General features: G+C 43.2%; 1 protein-coding gene across 1 annotated transcript in view; it reads left to right on the plus strand.

Moving 5' to 3' along the window:
* FUBP3 (far upstream element binding protein 3) overlaps nt 1-13,907 on the plus strand; it is a 48,328-nt gene that overhangs the window by 8,713 nt on the left and 25,708 nt on the right. The window contains exons 2-6 of the mRNA XM_035898235.1: nt 617-621; nt 739-824; nt 6,667-6,772; nt 13,047-13,097; nt 13,567-13,600. Of these exons, the coding sequence (XP_035754128.1) occupies nt 617-621; nt 739-824; nt 6,667-6,772; nt 13,047-13,097; nt 13,567-13,600 (282 nt within the window). The remainder of the gene's footprint in view (nt 1-616; nt 622-738; nt 825-6,666; nt 6,773-13,046; nt 13,098-13,566; nt 13,601-13,907) is intronic.

Below are 13,907 nucleotides of genomic sequence, written 5' to 3' on the forward strand. Positions count from 1 at the left end.
AGCCCCCTCAGCGCCAGGCGCGGCCGGGGCTTGTGACACGGCAGAAAAGCCGCTCTGCGGGGAGGGAGGGGCGCAGCCTGCGGGAGCCTTCGCCTGCGAAGCTGTCGCCTTGCACTTTGCAGTGGGTGGGTGTGAGCTGATGTTAATTCGGGTTTTAAAGGAGGCCCTACTCGGGCGCTAGGCTAATCAATAGAAACCCTGCGGGAGGGGGAGCTTCGCGTTGCCCTCCTGGGAGGGGGAAGGGGGGAGTGAGGTGCTCCCCAAAGTAATCTCTGATCTTACACGGCGCTAAAATGGAAACTTCCAGGGAAAGAACAGACCTGCAGAAATCAGCGCTCTTGTCTTCAGTACAGGGTATTCCAAATATTTGTCTGCTTCTCAGGTTGTGGAAAGTGGCTCCAGAAACAAGAAGCTGCTGCTAACAGTGCAGATTTTGTGACTGTTCATTGCGTCTCTTCTTCCATGCCTGTCGCAGGTGTTTGTTCCGTCTCTGAACAGGTTGCACTTTACTCGTGTTTAGTAACTGCACCCTAACAAGGTGTAATACAGCCAAATACTAGGACCACAGCCCAGCTGCCGCTTAAAGACCCTGACTTTATTCTTTCCGATGTTACAGGCCAGGTGGGAGAAATCTCCTTCTGTTGCCCAGGCTCGCTTTTCTCATTTCACTGAGAAACTTCTGAAGAAACTAAGCTGGACCCTAAGGCCTTCCAAGCGATCGCTGTAATGGAACTTAAGTGGCTTACCGTCGCTCACAGCTCACTTGCGAATCCCTATGGCAGCAAGTCCGTGTTCCGTGTGGCCTTCAGCGACCCCGTACAGAGGTGTTGGCTGTTCTAGATGAACACCCTGCACCTTCCCAGAGGAGATCACGAGCTAGTCTGCTCTTCGGTTGCTGATTTCTTTCTCAGCATCAGTATTGCAGTAGACAACTTGCGTGTTGGCTGCCTCCCGGACAAGGCCACGCGTCACTCTTTTCAGTGGCTAACAAAGCGCTGTGGCCTTGATCGTATGTGATGTCTGAAAGGTTTGCTGTTAGCCCAGGGTTATCTGCGTGATGCAGTTAAATTGAGAGGTATTGCAGCTGTGTTTGTCTTGACCTGGTCCTCTGTTACCAAAGGCCTCTCATTGCAAAAACATCTCATTGAATATCTGGTAATACTGTTGCCTGCGAGCAGTTGAATAATCTTTGAATAACCTGTTTACGTAGAAGAAAATAATTACTCGCTGCAAAGTTGCAGCTTGTTGAAATTTTTTTGTGAGTATGTTGAAAGTGCCGCGGTTTGTACCGCTCGTCTGATCAGTAACAGGTTAGATGTGAAGGTGCGATGCCTCAGACAGTATTAGGCTACAGCATGGCACTAACTGGAAATTTATTTGAATCAGCATTGCTGCCATCATGTTTGTGGGGTGAATCTGAGGCCCCCTAACCCCCACGTGAAGGAGTTGGAATATTAAATCATTCTCTAACCTAGCCGTGCTCACTTACTCAGATTTTGCTCTTTTTAAGTTCATTATGCTTGAAAGAACATGTTGGGTTTCCACGAGCCTACAACTTGAGTTAGGCTGAACTGAAAGATTTCAAAATCTTCCAAGCTGCCAACTTCAGGTCGGGCACTGCAGCGTTGCAACCTTCCTGCTATCTTTTCACGCTGGAAACAAGCGTGTTGAGAAATGCGTGCTCTGCATGTGTTCATGGGAGTACAGTGGCCTATTTTTGTGTAGAGTTATATGCTGCCTGTTGAATGTGATTTTTTTTTTTTCCTCGTTGGTATTTGTGGGATGAAAAGAATTGTTGGCAAGTGATAAAATATTTCCCCCCCTGCAAAAGTACTTGATTTAATTTAGTTTAGGCTTTCTAAGGGAACGGATAGTCTTGTGCACAGATCGATGGGACTAAATTGTCACTGGTGACTCGTTACCAAATGTGAATGAAGAGGGTTTTCATTGCTCAGTGGACAGATATTTACCTCAAGCAATCTGTGATGAACTTCCTGGCTGAGGGATGTAGAGGCAGTTACACCTAACACTTCTCTGGAGGTGGTGGCAGAGCTTTCACCAAGTGTGTTTAATGTTGCATTTGCCTGAACTATACCGATCTGGTACATAGATGTCAGCTTTTGTACTGTTCTGGCCAATGCCATAGCCTTTTCTGAGTATTACTTTTGCTTTAAGAGGATGAGGGAGTAATTTTGCTTTAATGAAGGATGAGGGAGTCTTTTGCTTTAAGAGTAGAGGGAGAAAATTCAGTCATAGTCCTTGCTTTGTGAGTTGGTATGGCTTCCCTGGCTTGACATTTGAACTCTTTCAAAGTTTAATCCTACACTCAAGAGTAGTAATCAGTTTTACTAAATTCAGTTCTCATGAAAGCCATCGCACTAAAATCGGGCTGTGGAATACAAAGCTTAGTTGTTAATAACTAAATGATTCAGGACAAGGAAGACTTTCCTGATCAATCACAGTAACTGCATTCCTCAAAGTCACTGGGATGTGAGATGACATAAGAGTAAGAAATCTGGAACACCTTTGAAAGAAATGATTTGTACATTGCTTTCGATGTTTGTGCTCAACTTGTTTGAATTTTTTGTGGACTCTTAAATATTTGAGATGAATCAAAAATTACTTTTTCAAGTGAATGCTGGGGCTTTGAGATGGTCTGTCCTGCATCTTCTGCACCACACCTCAAGTGAGAGGATTAGTTTGTGGATCAGAGGTGGTAACTGATCTGTCCGGCTGCTCCTAGGCAGGGTGACTTTTCTTCGGTGGCATTTTGGGGTGGGAGGGGGAGAGGGAGGACGTTTGCTCCCCTTTGAGTAATGGGATCAGAAAATGAGCGGAGATGCCTGCACTTTGGACAAAAACGGATTTCTGTCGGACTGTACTTGAGTGTAGCTCTTACTGACAAAACAGCATCTTGCTTGGTTCTTACCTCTCCTGTTCTCCTTGGCAGTCTCATTTTCAGTACAGCGCAGGTGTTCCCAGCACTTACTGGTTCCTTCTTCATACATGTGCTGTTCTTCTTGTCACCTGTCGTGTGTACTGCCTGAATCTGAATTTCTGGGAACGTTATGAACAGGAAAGGCTGTGGCTTGGTAAGCCTGTAGAGTGCCATCTTGGGTACCGTGGAAGTGAATGAATATCCTGAGACTTACTGTGTGTCAACAGGCTGTGTGTTTAAAATCCTTTTCTACTATCAGACTCTAACTTCTAATTTCTGTGGAGATGGAGGGATCTTAAGACTTCGTTTACTTTATCCCCTTGCAGTGTACTTTTTCAGATAATCCTCAAATAGATATAGGGCCTTGCAATTACTCTAGTATAGGAAAATCACCTGTGACATGAACCTTAAATGGTTATGGATGGTTTCACTGCTTCCTACAGAGCCCTGGAGAAATGGCTGTCAGGCAAACATGAGTGTTCTGCTCAACAAATGGGAAGAGTAGCAGAAGTACTAGAATTGTCTGAAGGGCCGGATGACAAAGCCTGACTGGTCTTTATCCTGCTAATACCTAGAATTGGTGACTTTATTGGTTGCTGTTCTTTTGCAGGACAGCATGGAGAGATTCTTCCCAGAAGCGAGGACCTTTCTCTTAAAAACTGAATTCTGCAGATATTGGTGTTTGAGCCCTGCTGTGTCCGGCAAAGAAGCTTCATATTTAAAAGTGTTTTGATGTTACACCATTTTTAAAGAGTGCTAAAGGTATAGGAGGACAGAAGTGCAAGGCATAGGAAAACATGTATTCACACAACTTTGTGGATTGTTTTGTTTGTTTCTTTTGGCTTTACTGGTGCAATTTGTAGCTCAGGTTTGTGCTGTGTCCTTAAAAGTGTTTGTTGGAGAGCTTTATTTTGGAGAAATTAGGTGCAGAAACAATTTTGTGGTATTGATGCTTTTTTCCAGTGTATTTCAGAGCTTAGTAAAATGGATGGGTTGGGGGGGGGGGAAATGAAGACTGACATACAGCGGGACAAAAGCAGTGGCTAGCAGTACAGTACTCAAGGTCATTTAGTCAGATAAGAGCTAGGTCTGCTTACTTTTGCTGTGTTCTAACTTTTGTGCTTATCTCCCTGATGTAAAAACTGAAGTTCCTATTTTAAGTTGAACATAAAAAGTTAAAATTTATTTTAACTGCTACATCTACATAAAAAGCTCAACTCTTGATTTTGCAGGGTATTTTTTCTTGCTGTAGCGAGGTGGCGTGTTGTCTGCCTGTAATCCAGTGGCAGCTGGGAGACTTTAGAGATAAGGGTGCAAGTTTAAATAGAGCAGGGGGGCGGGAAGAGGAAAATATCCCCAAAGCTGATAAAGTAAAAATTGCTTCGACTCTCTTATTTTTGCCCTTTATCGGAGGGTTCTGTGCCAGGGCAATAGTTGTGTGCTAAGCATGACCAGGGATTTGCAAAGCTCTCTGGCTGTGGGAGCGGAGAGCCTCAGTGCCAGTGGTCTGTTCATGCACACCTTTCTGCTTCCTTTTGTACGCCAGCTTCTGCTATCCCCAGACTCTTTTTTTTTTTTTTCTTTCCCTTGAGCATGTGGTGTGTGATTTCAGCTCCAAACTATCAGCTAGCAGTTTCCACAACTTACAGGGTTTTTTTCCAAGTAAATTACTGCTAACAGAAAGAGAGTTCATAAAGAGAACATGTTAAAATCCAATGTTCCAAAACATGCCAGGGTATGTTATACCTGACACTGTTCCTTTTGGCATACGTTTGTATGTTATTATGTGAAATAATAGTGAACAGCTGTAAATAGATTGTTATAAAATATATTTTTAAATCTGTTTTTCAGCATTGAAGTAGTCAGGAAATATATATGCTCTTTGTACCTTCCTTAAAATCCTCTGCATCCCTAATGCAAGGGGAAAGCTTGTGGGCGAAGGGCCGGAACCATGGGTGCAGTACAGTTCTCAACCAAAAAGCAAGGCATCACCTGGCACTCCCCAGTATGGAGTGGGCAAGGGGTAGTCTGTGTTTATGCTTTCAGAATCAGATTTGTGTGGGCTTGTTAGTTTTTGGAGATGTTGATACAGAAGGTGCTTGTCATCGAAGCTTCGCTACATGATCACTATGCTGGTCCTGCAGGAAGACTTCATTCTCTAGCTCCTGGCATTTCTGACACCACAAAGTTGTTGACTTTCTAAAAGAGGACAGGCAGGAATGGGCTAGGAGAAGAAAATGGTCAAAACTTGGAGCCCTTTTCACAGAAGGCATTGAAGAGAATGTTTTCTATTCTCTTTCTAAAAGCAGTGCCCTCAATCTTTCAAGATTATTTCAAATAGCTTTTTTTCAGTACCCTGTGGTTCTGAATCTTGGGCAGTTGTTTATTCCACTGCAGCAGCCGATAGTGTCAACTACCAGAGTTACTGCAGATGTCTTTCTGGTGCAGTAAAACTCAAATTTTAGCAGCACCTTTGGTTATATTTGTCATTTGCCCATGTCTTCATTTAAAACTTATCTGTGTAAAATGCTCTTTCATCTGTTCCTGTTGCTTATTCTCTGGTGAACTCCCAGTTAGAATAGTGAGCTCAGACTCCTAGTAAAGACCCGATCCAATTATTTTCTTTTTGCTGGAAGAGGAAGCAAACGCTGTAGAATACACCGTGCTTTGTATTTGTTCTGTAACTACTTTGTTCTGCACTTGCTTATTATAGGAAAGTACTTTATGTAGGCAAGGGGTGCTGTGAGACTGCAGTTTGCCTGTCCCTGAAGGGTGTATTAACTGGGGTGCAGCACCGAAGTAATGCACCTGTACGGTTCTAGCGTGGGCTTACATCAGTTAGCTTGGAGAGCGGGTGAAAAGCTGGCTTCTGTCGGCATCCATCTGTATAGATGTCTCCCACGTGCCATGAGAGACGAGCTTAACTTTTCCCTTAAGTGGTGGTTAGGTCTCTCTCTCACCTAGTTTACTTGCTTACCGTAGTCCCCTTACTGTGATACTTGACTGTCTCCTCTTTCCTATAAATATCCTCCTTGTATCCTGGCTTGGCAGGGAATGGCTGCTACCCCTCTGTAAGGGAGGGAAGCAGAGGCACAGGCAGTGTTAGTCGTGTTCGTGCTGTATTGACCGCTGCAGGAAATGGGAACTAATTCTGGGCTGATAGCCCACTGGCTTATTCTTCCTACAGTAAACACAGGGTGATCCAGTCTCTTTAACACGGAGTTCCCAAAGCTGTCCTCCTGTGTATTTTCACATTCTTCTCTCTCTGCTCCCCCCCACTCATGTGCAAATGTGCATTTCTATGTATCTGGGTATGCGTGGAAGCAGGAGGAATCATGTGTCCTCCTGCACAGCTATGGTGGTGGCAGCTTCTCCAGGGCAAAGTTAGTGAGCTTGTTTAACTCTCCTCTTTGCAAGATTTAGCTTGCAGCTGTCCCTTGAGTGAACAAACCTGAATATAATGTTCCAGGGAGTAAATACCTACTCATGATGAGGAAGAGGAACTGGGTGAATGTGATCTTAATTAAACAAGTATCAATAGCAAGCAGAAAATTGTTTACTTTACAAATGAAGCACTGCTGTCTTGGAACTATTCTAAAGCCACCTACATAGAAAATAGCTGAAGAGAAGATTGGACTGGGGTAAACACCTTATTGGAAGAGAGTGTTTAGCTGTGATGGCTGGAACTTCAGGTATGCTAATCATGCTTTTATCCCCCGTTCTTATAGATTGCTGCTAAAATTGGAGATATTCCTCACTTGAATAATTCTACAACGCTTGTGGACCCATCAGTCTACGGTTATGGAGTGCAGAAACGGCCCCTGGATGATGGAGGTAAGCTGGCTATGATGAGTCAATCTTGTGGATGCAGCTCTTCAAATTCATCTATGGAGGCAGTTGTCCACTTTAAGGATAGAAATCAATGCATCTTTCTGTGTATAGAAATTTTATACAAGAATCCCTGTGCTGTTTAGTTTTATCTAGCTAGCACAGGGCTCCTAGGCATTAGTATTATTAACGTGAAGCAATTCTTTCTTCGTTCATGAACTTTGGGAATTAGCAAATGAATACTGTAATGTAAATCTTGTGCTGGTAGCTAGGGGGAGGGAGGAGGATGTGCTTATCGGAACTGTGCTGGAGCCCATGTATAGAGTACCAGATGTACATTGTAAAGCTGTTCTTCCCTGATGACCCTGATTTTCTGAGAGCTGACAGTGTGCTGCTTTCCATGTGTAGCCGTGGTCACAGCACAGCAGTTGAGTTGCTGTCGAGTTCTGATTGCTTTGTACGTTAATTTTAAGAAGGGGTATTGATGTAAGTTGAGGCAAGTTGGAAGGAAACTTCCCGTGTTAGGCTTAGCTTTTTTCATAATTATTCTTTGAGCATTCTTAAATCTCTGAAGCATTTAACATTGGCCACAGCCAAAGAATAATTTACTGGGTGGATGATATCTGGTAACTGTAAGGAGTTAATATTGTATGAAGTGTTATAACATATTTTAAAATAAGTTATTAGTTTCTTATCTTTGGCGGGAGCAAGAGGTGGTTTGTTTTGTTTTTTGGTTTTTTTTTACAATTCTAATGATGTGCACTGTTACAAGAAGTGTTTAAGCTATATTATCTGCTGCTGTATGGATGCAAAGAGCTCACCTTTTCCTGTGGTTGGTTTCAAAAAAAAAAACATGGCTATGTCTTCCTATTTCCTCTAATATTTTTACTGATGCAGGTGGCCCTGCAGGGTGATTCTCTCCCCCACAGGTATGCTCAGGAATACTGAGGAAATAAGCAAAGCTGCTGCCTAGCACTTCATTTTGAAAATAATTTTTTCTGTCTGCTACAGAAAGCTGTGTGAGGCAAAGGCTGAAAACATTGCACGTCTGCTTCTCATCCTGAAAAAACGTGCTGGAGCACAGGGAGAAGTTTCTTTCATGTGGAGCCTCTGGCTTGCTAACGTTACTGTTTTCTGAACGCTTGCCACAACCCACTTTGTTCTCTGCTCTTGGCTCTGTTTGAGCAAGAGGTTGCTGCTCCTTTGGTGTTTTAGGGAAGAATGAGTTTATCTGGGTGAGCCCCTGCACCTTGTATCTCCGGCTGGAGCATCACTATGTCTATGAGAAGCCAGAGGCCTGGTATTACTGGTATGTGTTGGTTTCTGTATGGGAAGGTGCTCAGCTGTCAAGCAGGCTGTTCAGCATTGAGAAATGCTGAACAGCTTTGAGTTGTGTCTGACTGGCTTAGATAAGTGGCTGTATGTGAAAAAAGAGTAAAAGTAACCTTCTAGGAACTCGTTCATAACATTAGTCCTGCCTATTTCTTTCATTGATTTATCAGCCTGAACTGAGAAATCTGACCTCTTGACAAAATGGGTTTTTATGAACTTTTAACTTGTGAGATGGTCGTAGCGCTTAATGGCAGCGCAAGTTAGACTTTGTACTTAAACTTTTACTGGTGAGCCCTATTACTTGCTGAGCCTTGTTTGTGTTGACACAAACAGTGTCAATACAGTTGGAGTCTGGGCTATGAAGGTACGTTACCGCTGGTTTCTTGTGCTGTGATAGGTAACTCCGTGGAGCGGGTGTCATTCCTGGGAGAGCCTTTCAGAGCAGATATACTCTTTGGTGTTGTATTGGCAGTTGTTCTGCCAATGTGAAGACCTGTGGGTGTTGGCTCACCCTGGGTGCTTCTTCAGCTTTGTTTGTAACTGGTTTTTAAAGTAGCTCCAAGTCCTGTATTTGCTGTTGGGTTCTTCATATACATCTGTAGATGTTATAACTTTGTCCAACTTGCTTCCCAAAAATCTGATCTGCAAAATCTTAGAGGAGAAGAGAAATAATGGAAGTAATATTTTCAAGGGCTGGAATTTCACAAAGAAAACAGAATTGTCAGGGTTAGGAGCAAGGGTTGTACCGCTGCTTTCAGCCTTGGTCATCTTGGGGTTTATTTCTAATGGCATTAGTAAATCCTGTACTGAAATACAATTGTGTGATGAGTTCCCCACCTACCCACATAATCCTCCTGTGCTGCTCTTTAACTGCATACCCAGAACTGAAGCCTGCAAAGGGACTCCTGAAGCAGCAAGTGCTTCTTGCTCCGTTTTTCTCTGTGGTATGATCCATACCTTAGTCAGTCTTAGGCTACCTGCTCTTGATGCCATTAAAAGCCTATAATGCAGCTTTGGCTTTAGGCATCTGGAAGATGGCATTTGCTTTTAGTGGGACAACTTAAATTAGGCAAGCACTTCCCATTTGGATGATCTTTCAGTCGTCTGTTAGCAAGGGATGTCGGGGTTGCGTGCCTGCACTTTTCTCCATTTTCTGCTTGTCTGTGAACCACGGTTTGGAGACATTGTCAAGAAGCGATTATTTATATTGTTATGCATGCTCTAGAAATTTTATAGTGTTGGGGGTTTGGATACATTCTGCTGCTCTGGATAGCTTGGAAACAAATCTGGTGGTAAATCTTTTGATTGTTTACTTCTGTATACTGTGTTCACGGCTGGGTGCAGTTCTCGCTGCTTCCTCATCCCCATGTAGCTGTTAGAAAATTACTTCTGTTCCTAATACTCCTGAAAAAATTGGGTTCAGGGGAAGTATATAAGGTGACAAGAAAACTGTCTGTCTTTCAGGAAAATCTAATTCTGCCTGTCCATTTTTGTAAATGGCTGCTGGCGTGGCTGATTGATGTCAGCTTAGGAAGTGGTCTTAAGACAGGGTGACAGTGTGCTGGTCAAAACAAATTCAGCTGCTTTTAGAGCATTTCCAGGAAAAATAGATTTGTCATAGTATTGGAAACCAGAATGTGTGTGCCTTTTGCGCTTCCCTTAACATAACCTTCATCTGAAACGAAGAGCTGCTAGCATTGGCCCTGGTGACCTGACCCATTGGTATTAGATGGAGCTTGAGACTGATTATTTCTCTTTTCCCTGGCTTCTTTATTTCCCCTTTCTGGAAACAACTTTAAAGTAATCCTGCAAATAGCTATAGTGTAGGGAGGAGATCAGGTTTATTTGTACTGCTCGCAGTAAGTCGTAGTCAGCACTTACACGGCCGCTTGCAGCAGTTAATGTTTCTCAGCGGAGGTGAGCACCAGAGGTGAGGAGAGCTCTGAGCTGCAGGGAGACCTGCGGGCATCTTGCTTGTGGCTCGCTGCTGAGGATAGATCCCAGCCCTCCTGTTAATGGCCAACGGCTGCTCCTGGCCTCTGTTCTAATTAATGGGTCCCTCTAATTACTGGCACAATTTAATAAGTTTATTTAATGCTAAATAATCCTTAAAGAAACAGCCTCCTTTTTCAAAGGAAGCAGGGATCTAGTCTGCTGGAAAGAGACTGGTCTGTTTGCTCTGGTTTGGACTGCTTTGAAGAAGTTCCCGGTGATATATGTAGGGCTAAGCAGCAGCTGAAGGCTGGGACATCCTTTGAGTCTGGGGAAACAAAGATGAGAGACCTTGGAGAAGCTTCACCACCCCACCCCCCCCTTCATCCCCTGCCTTCCCCAAGCTTCTGTGGTGCATCCAAATATGCAGGCAGCCTGTTTTGGTGTAATAAACCTGATTGTAATTGAGCCAGGGGGCTGAAACACAACATGATCCTGTTGTACAGAATACTTTATTCTTTTGCTCCAACACGTTTTCAATGAAAATAGTGATGGGCAGAAGGAAAACGTATCACTGTATTACTGATGATTAAAGTTAGTAGAGATGGTCCTTGACACATCTGTAGCAGCAGTAGGACCAGGGCAAAAGTTCCAATCCCTTGGCAAAAGGTTTAGTGTAATACACAAAATCCCAGTGTTCTTCAAATCTCAACTTTACAGATCACCATTTTTTAAATAAGCAGTTTAAGGGAGGGGAAAAAAGCCTATGAAGATTTGCAGTGAAGGCAGACATGAAAATTATTAGGTTTTGACCATTTAATTAAAGAAAAACCAAGCAATATTTAATGATGAAGAATTAGGGTAACTCATGCCTTCCTTGTAGCTTTCTAAAATTTATGATGATCCCATTTTGGTTCAAAAGTATGAAATGCAGCCCTGTTCCACTGTTCCCCAGGAGATGCGTCGCTCTGATTTTATTCTAGCCATGAAGATATTCTTGACGAGATTGTATATTCCCATCATGCACATTAATTTAGTGGGAGGCACTGCTCTGTTTTATGGGGTGGAAAAAAAATCCACATTTGTTTTGAGTGTCTGTTAGGTAGAATTCAGTTAAGGTGAAGCCTAAAGCAGAGTGAAGAGTTATCAACCAGCAGGTGCCATTAATAGGAAATTGTGCTGATTTTATTCAGTATTTTTCCTTATTTGCAGTAAAATGACTGCAGTTACAGTTAAATTGTACTCAATAGATGTAAAAGGGGGAAACATGTACGTGGCTTGTCAAGAGTTCAGCCCCCTCCCTGGTGGGAAGAGGGAGATGGTGGAACAGAACATCAGCTTCCAGTACTGCAGCGAGCACGGTCTGCCCTGGCCCTGCTTCTCTGTTAGTCCCTGTCTTTCAGAGCAAAATGGAGATGCAATGGACCTTTAGGTTGTTGGAACTGGGAGCCATGTCATTTCTTTTTTTTTCCCTGCAAAACAGAGGAATCATAACTGACTTCAAGTAAATCACTCCCAGTTCCCTCCATCCGCCCTCTCTCTCAGCTCATGGAGAGGTTATTTGTGAAATGTGGAAGCAATGATCTCGCACATAGGTTATTGCGGCTTAATTTTTTTTTTTTTAACTAATTTGTACAATAAATATACAGTAAGGCTGATACCTGCCTGGGGTGGTGAATGGCTTACTGTGTTTGTGGAGTACTTGGAATGGGTTGGGGACGTTATGTACATCTAAAGCATTATTCCCTCGACTGATTTAACTTCTCGCGCTCCTACAGTTTTCCCTGAAGAAGTTGTCTTTTTCAAGTGTAGGATTGTGTTACAAAATGAAGGCTCTTCCGTTCCCTGTGTGAACTTCAGGAGTTGATTATAGGATGTGTATCTGTCTCATAATTTGTGGGCAGCGGCTGCAGAGGAACAGACTGCTAAGAGAGCTGTTATGGTGACTTGAAATGCGAAGTGTATATTTAAATACAGCCTTGCCGTGTTAAGAGCACTCTTTCTGGCATCTTGGGGTAATGAGTGGCCTGGTCCATGGCAAGGGCAATCCCATACTACAGCAATAGCCACCAGACCTGTCGCACACAGGAAAAATACTGGGAGCACAGTTTGGGGCAAGATGGCGAGATTCAGAATTTGTTTGGTTGTACTTGCTCGGCCCTGCGCTAGTGGCTTATCAGCTAGAGCAAATATTCCCCATTACATCACCCACCTTTTTCAACTGCAGTATTGATAGTTATCAAATTAGAGCTTTTTATATTCAGGGTGAGAATATGCAAAGACAAATCTGACGGAGTCAATAGCGCAGCAGTGGTCTTATCACTGAGCAGGGGAGAGTAATAAAATATATATGCCGTCGATATTTTGGTCCTGAACTGTTATGAAGGTATTGACACGCAGCAGAAATACAGTATTGACTCTCTTTGTCTATTTTATTTGAGTAAAGTATTTGGCTGCAAACTTTATGCATTTTTCTACTGGATTTAGAGAGTGTGGGATGCATCCGCTTCCTAACCCTGCCAGCTGATTGCCAATTTATTTCAGGTCAAAGAATGTGCAGGTTGCTGCAAGGTAGTTTGAAACAGCATCTTTATTATCACAGCTCTCATGTTGGCTGGTTTCATTTGTTTCGCTACTTGTGCCCTCCAGGCATGCAATATAATCTTTCAACTGGTTGTTAGGACCAAATGGTCTGGTTTTTAGCTGGTTTGCTGCAGGCAAAGTCCACTAGGAAGCCCAGCAGGGCATGTGTTCCCACTTTGCATGAGTTGGTCTAATGATATTTTCCCCATTAACGTTTGGAAGAAAGATCTAATCTGTGGGGGTTGGAGGGGGGGGAGAAATCTGTTTGAGGGTTGTCAGCTGGGGAGATAACTGCTAATCATAAATGGACCACCAGCTAACATCACAGATATGCCTGGAATGTGTGTATTCAGTAAAATGTGGTGGGTTTAAAAAAAAAAAAAATACTGTTTGGGTGCCACAAGGTTACTTAACAGCCCTATTCCTTTAACAGGTCTCCGTGTAAGTGGGCTCCATGGAGCACAGATAAGAGACACAGAGAGAAGTATGTGCAAGCGGTCTTTAATGCTTTTTGCCTAGACTAAATCTGAGTCCGCTCAGCTTTTTGTTAATTCATACCAGTCTGCTTGAAATTTCTCTTCTCCCTCCCTCCCTCCCCCCCTCTTTTCCCTTTTTTTACTACTTTAGGCTTAATTTGGGAAGGGGGGAGGTTAGTTGCAGGGATTTGGATTTGGGCAGGCAGGATTTTCTCCCATGACTCTCAGCATGGGGAGATGCAGATCAATTCCCTATCCTGTGTTCAGCTGGACACTGGGTTATGGTGTGTGTTGATCAAGAAATCCCCTCCTGTTTTGTACCACATAACACATTCATTTCAGCCACTGAACCTAAATTACTGTTTTGCTTTTCTTTCTTTTTTGATGAAATGGTAAGAACTCCTTTTCTATAGGGATGAAGTTAGTTTATCCGTGCTAATGCTTTGATTTTTTTCCTTTTTTCTCTCTCTGCCACAGTAGGTAACCAGTTAGGGGCCCTGGTACATCAAAGGTAAGCAGTGGGTTATGTTTTATTATTTATTGATCAATTCTAATTGTTTATTGATCCACCATCTGTAGTAGTGTTAGGAAGTCAGAGGTTGAGAATGTGGAGAAACTGTCAGCTTAGGTTTTCTCCAGGCTGGGGTTTCTGCTAACCCTTTAAGGCTGTTTGTTGTGATGAAGAAAGGAGAGTTGATGTGAAACTTGGATTTGGTTCCTGCAAATCTGCAGCATCGAGCAGAATAAATTCTCTCTCCTCTCCCTTCCCCTGCCCTGGGGGGGGTGTGTGTAGAAAGAAAAAGTAAAAAAAGCCCTGG

This window comes from Egretta garzetta, unplaced genomic scaffold (assembly GCF_000687185.1).
Source record: "Egretta garzetta isolate BGI_Z169 unplaced genomic scaffold, ASM68718v1 scaffold497, whole genome shotgun sequence".
NCBI classification, from domain to species: domain Eukaryota; kingdom Metazoa; phylum Chordata; class Aves; order Pelecaniformes; family Ardeidae; genus Egretta; species Egretta garzetta.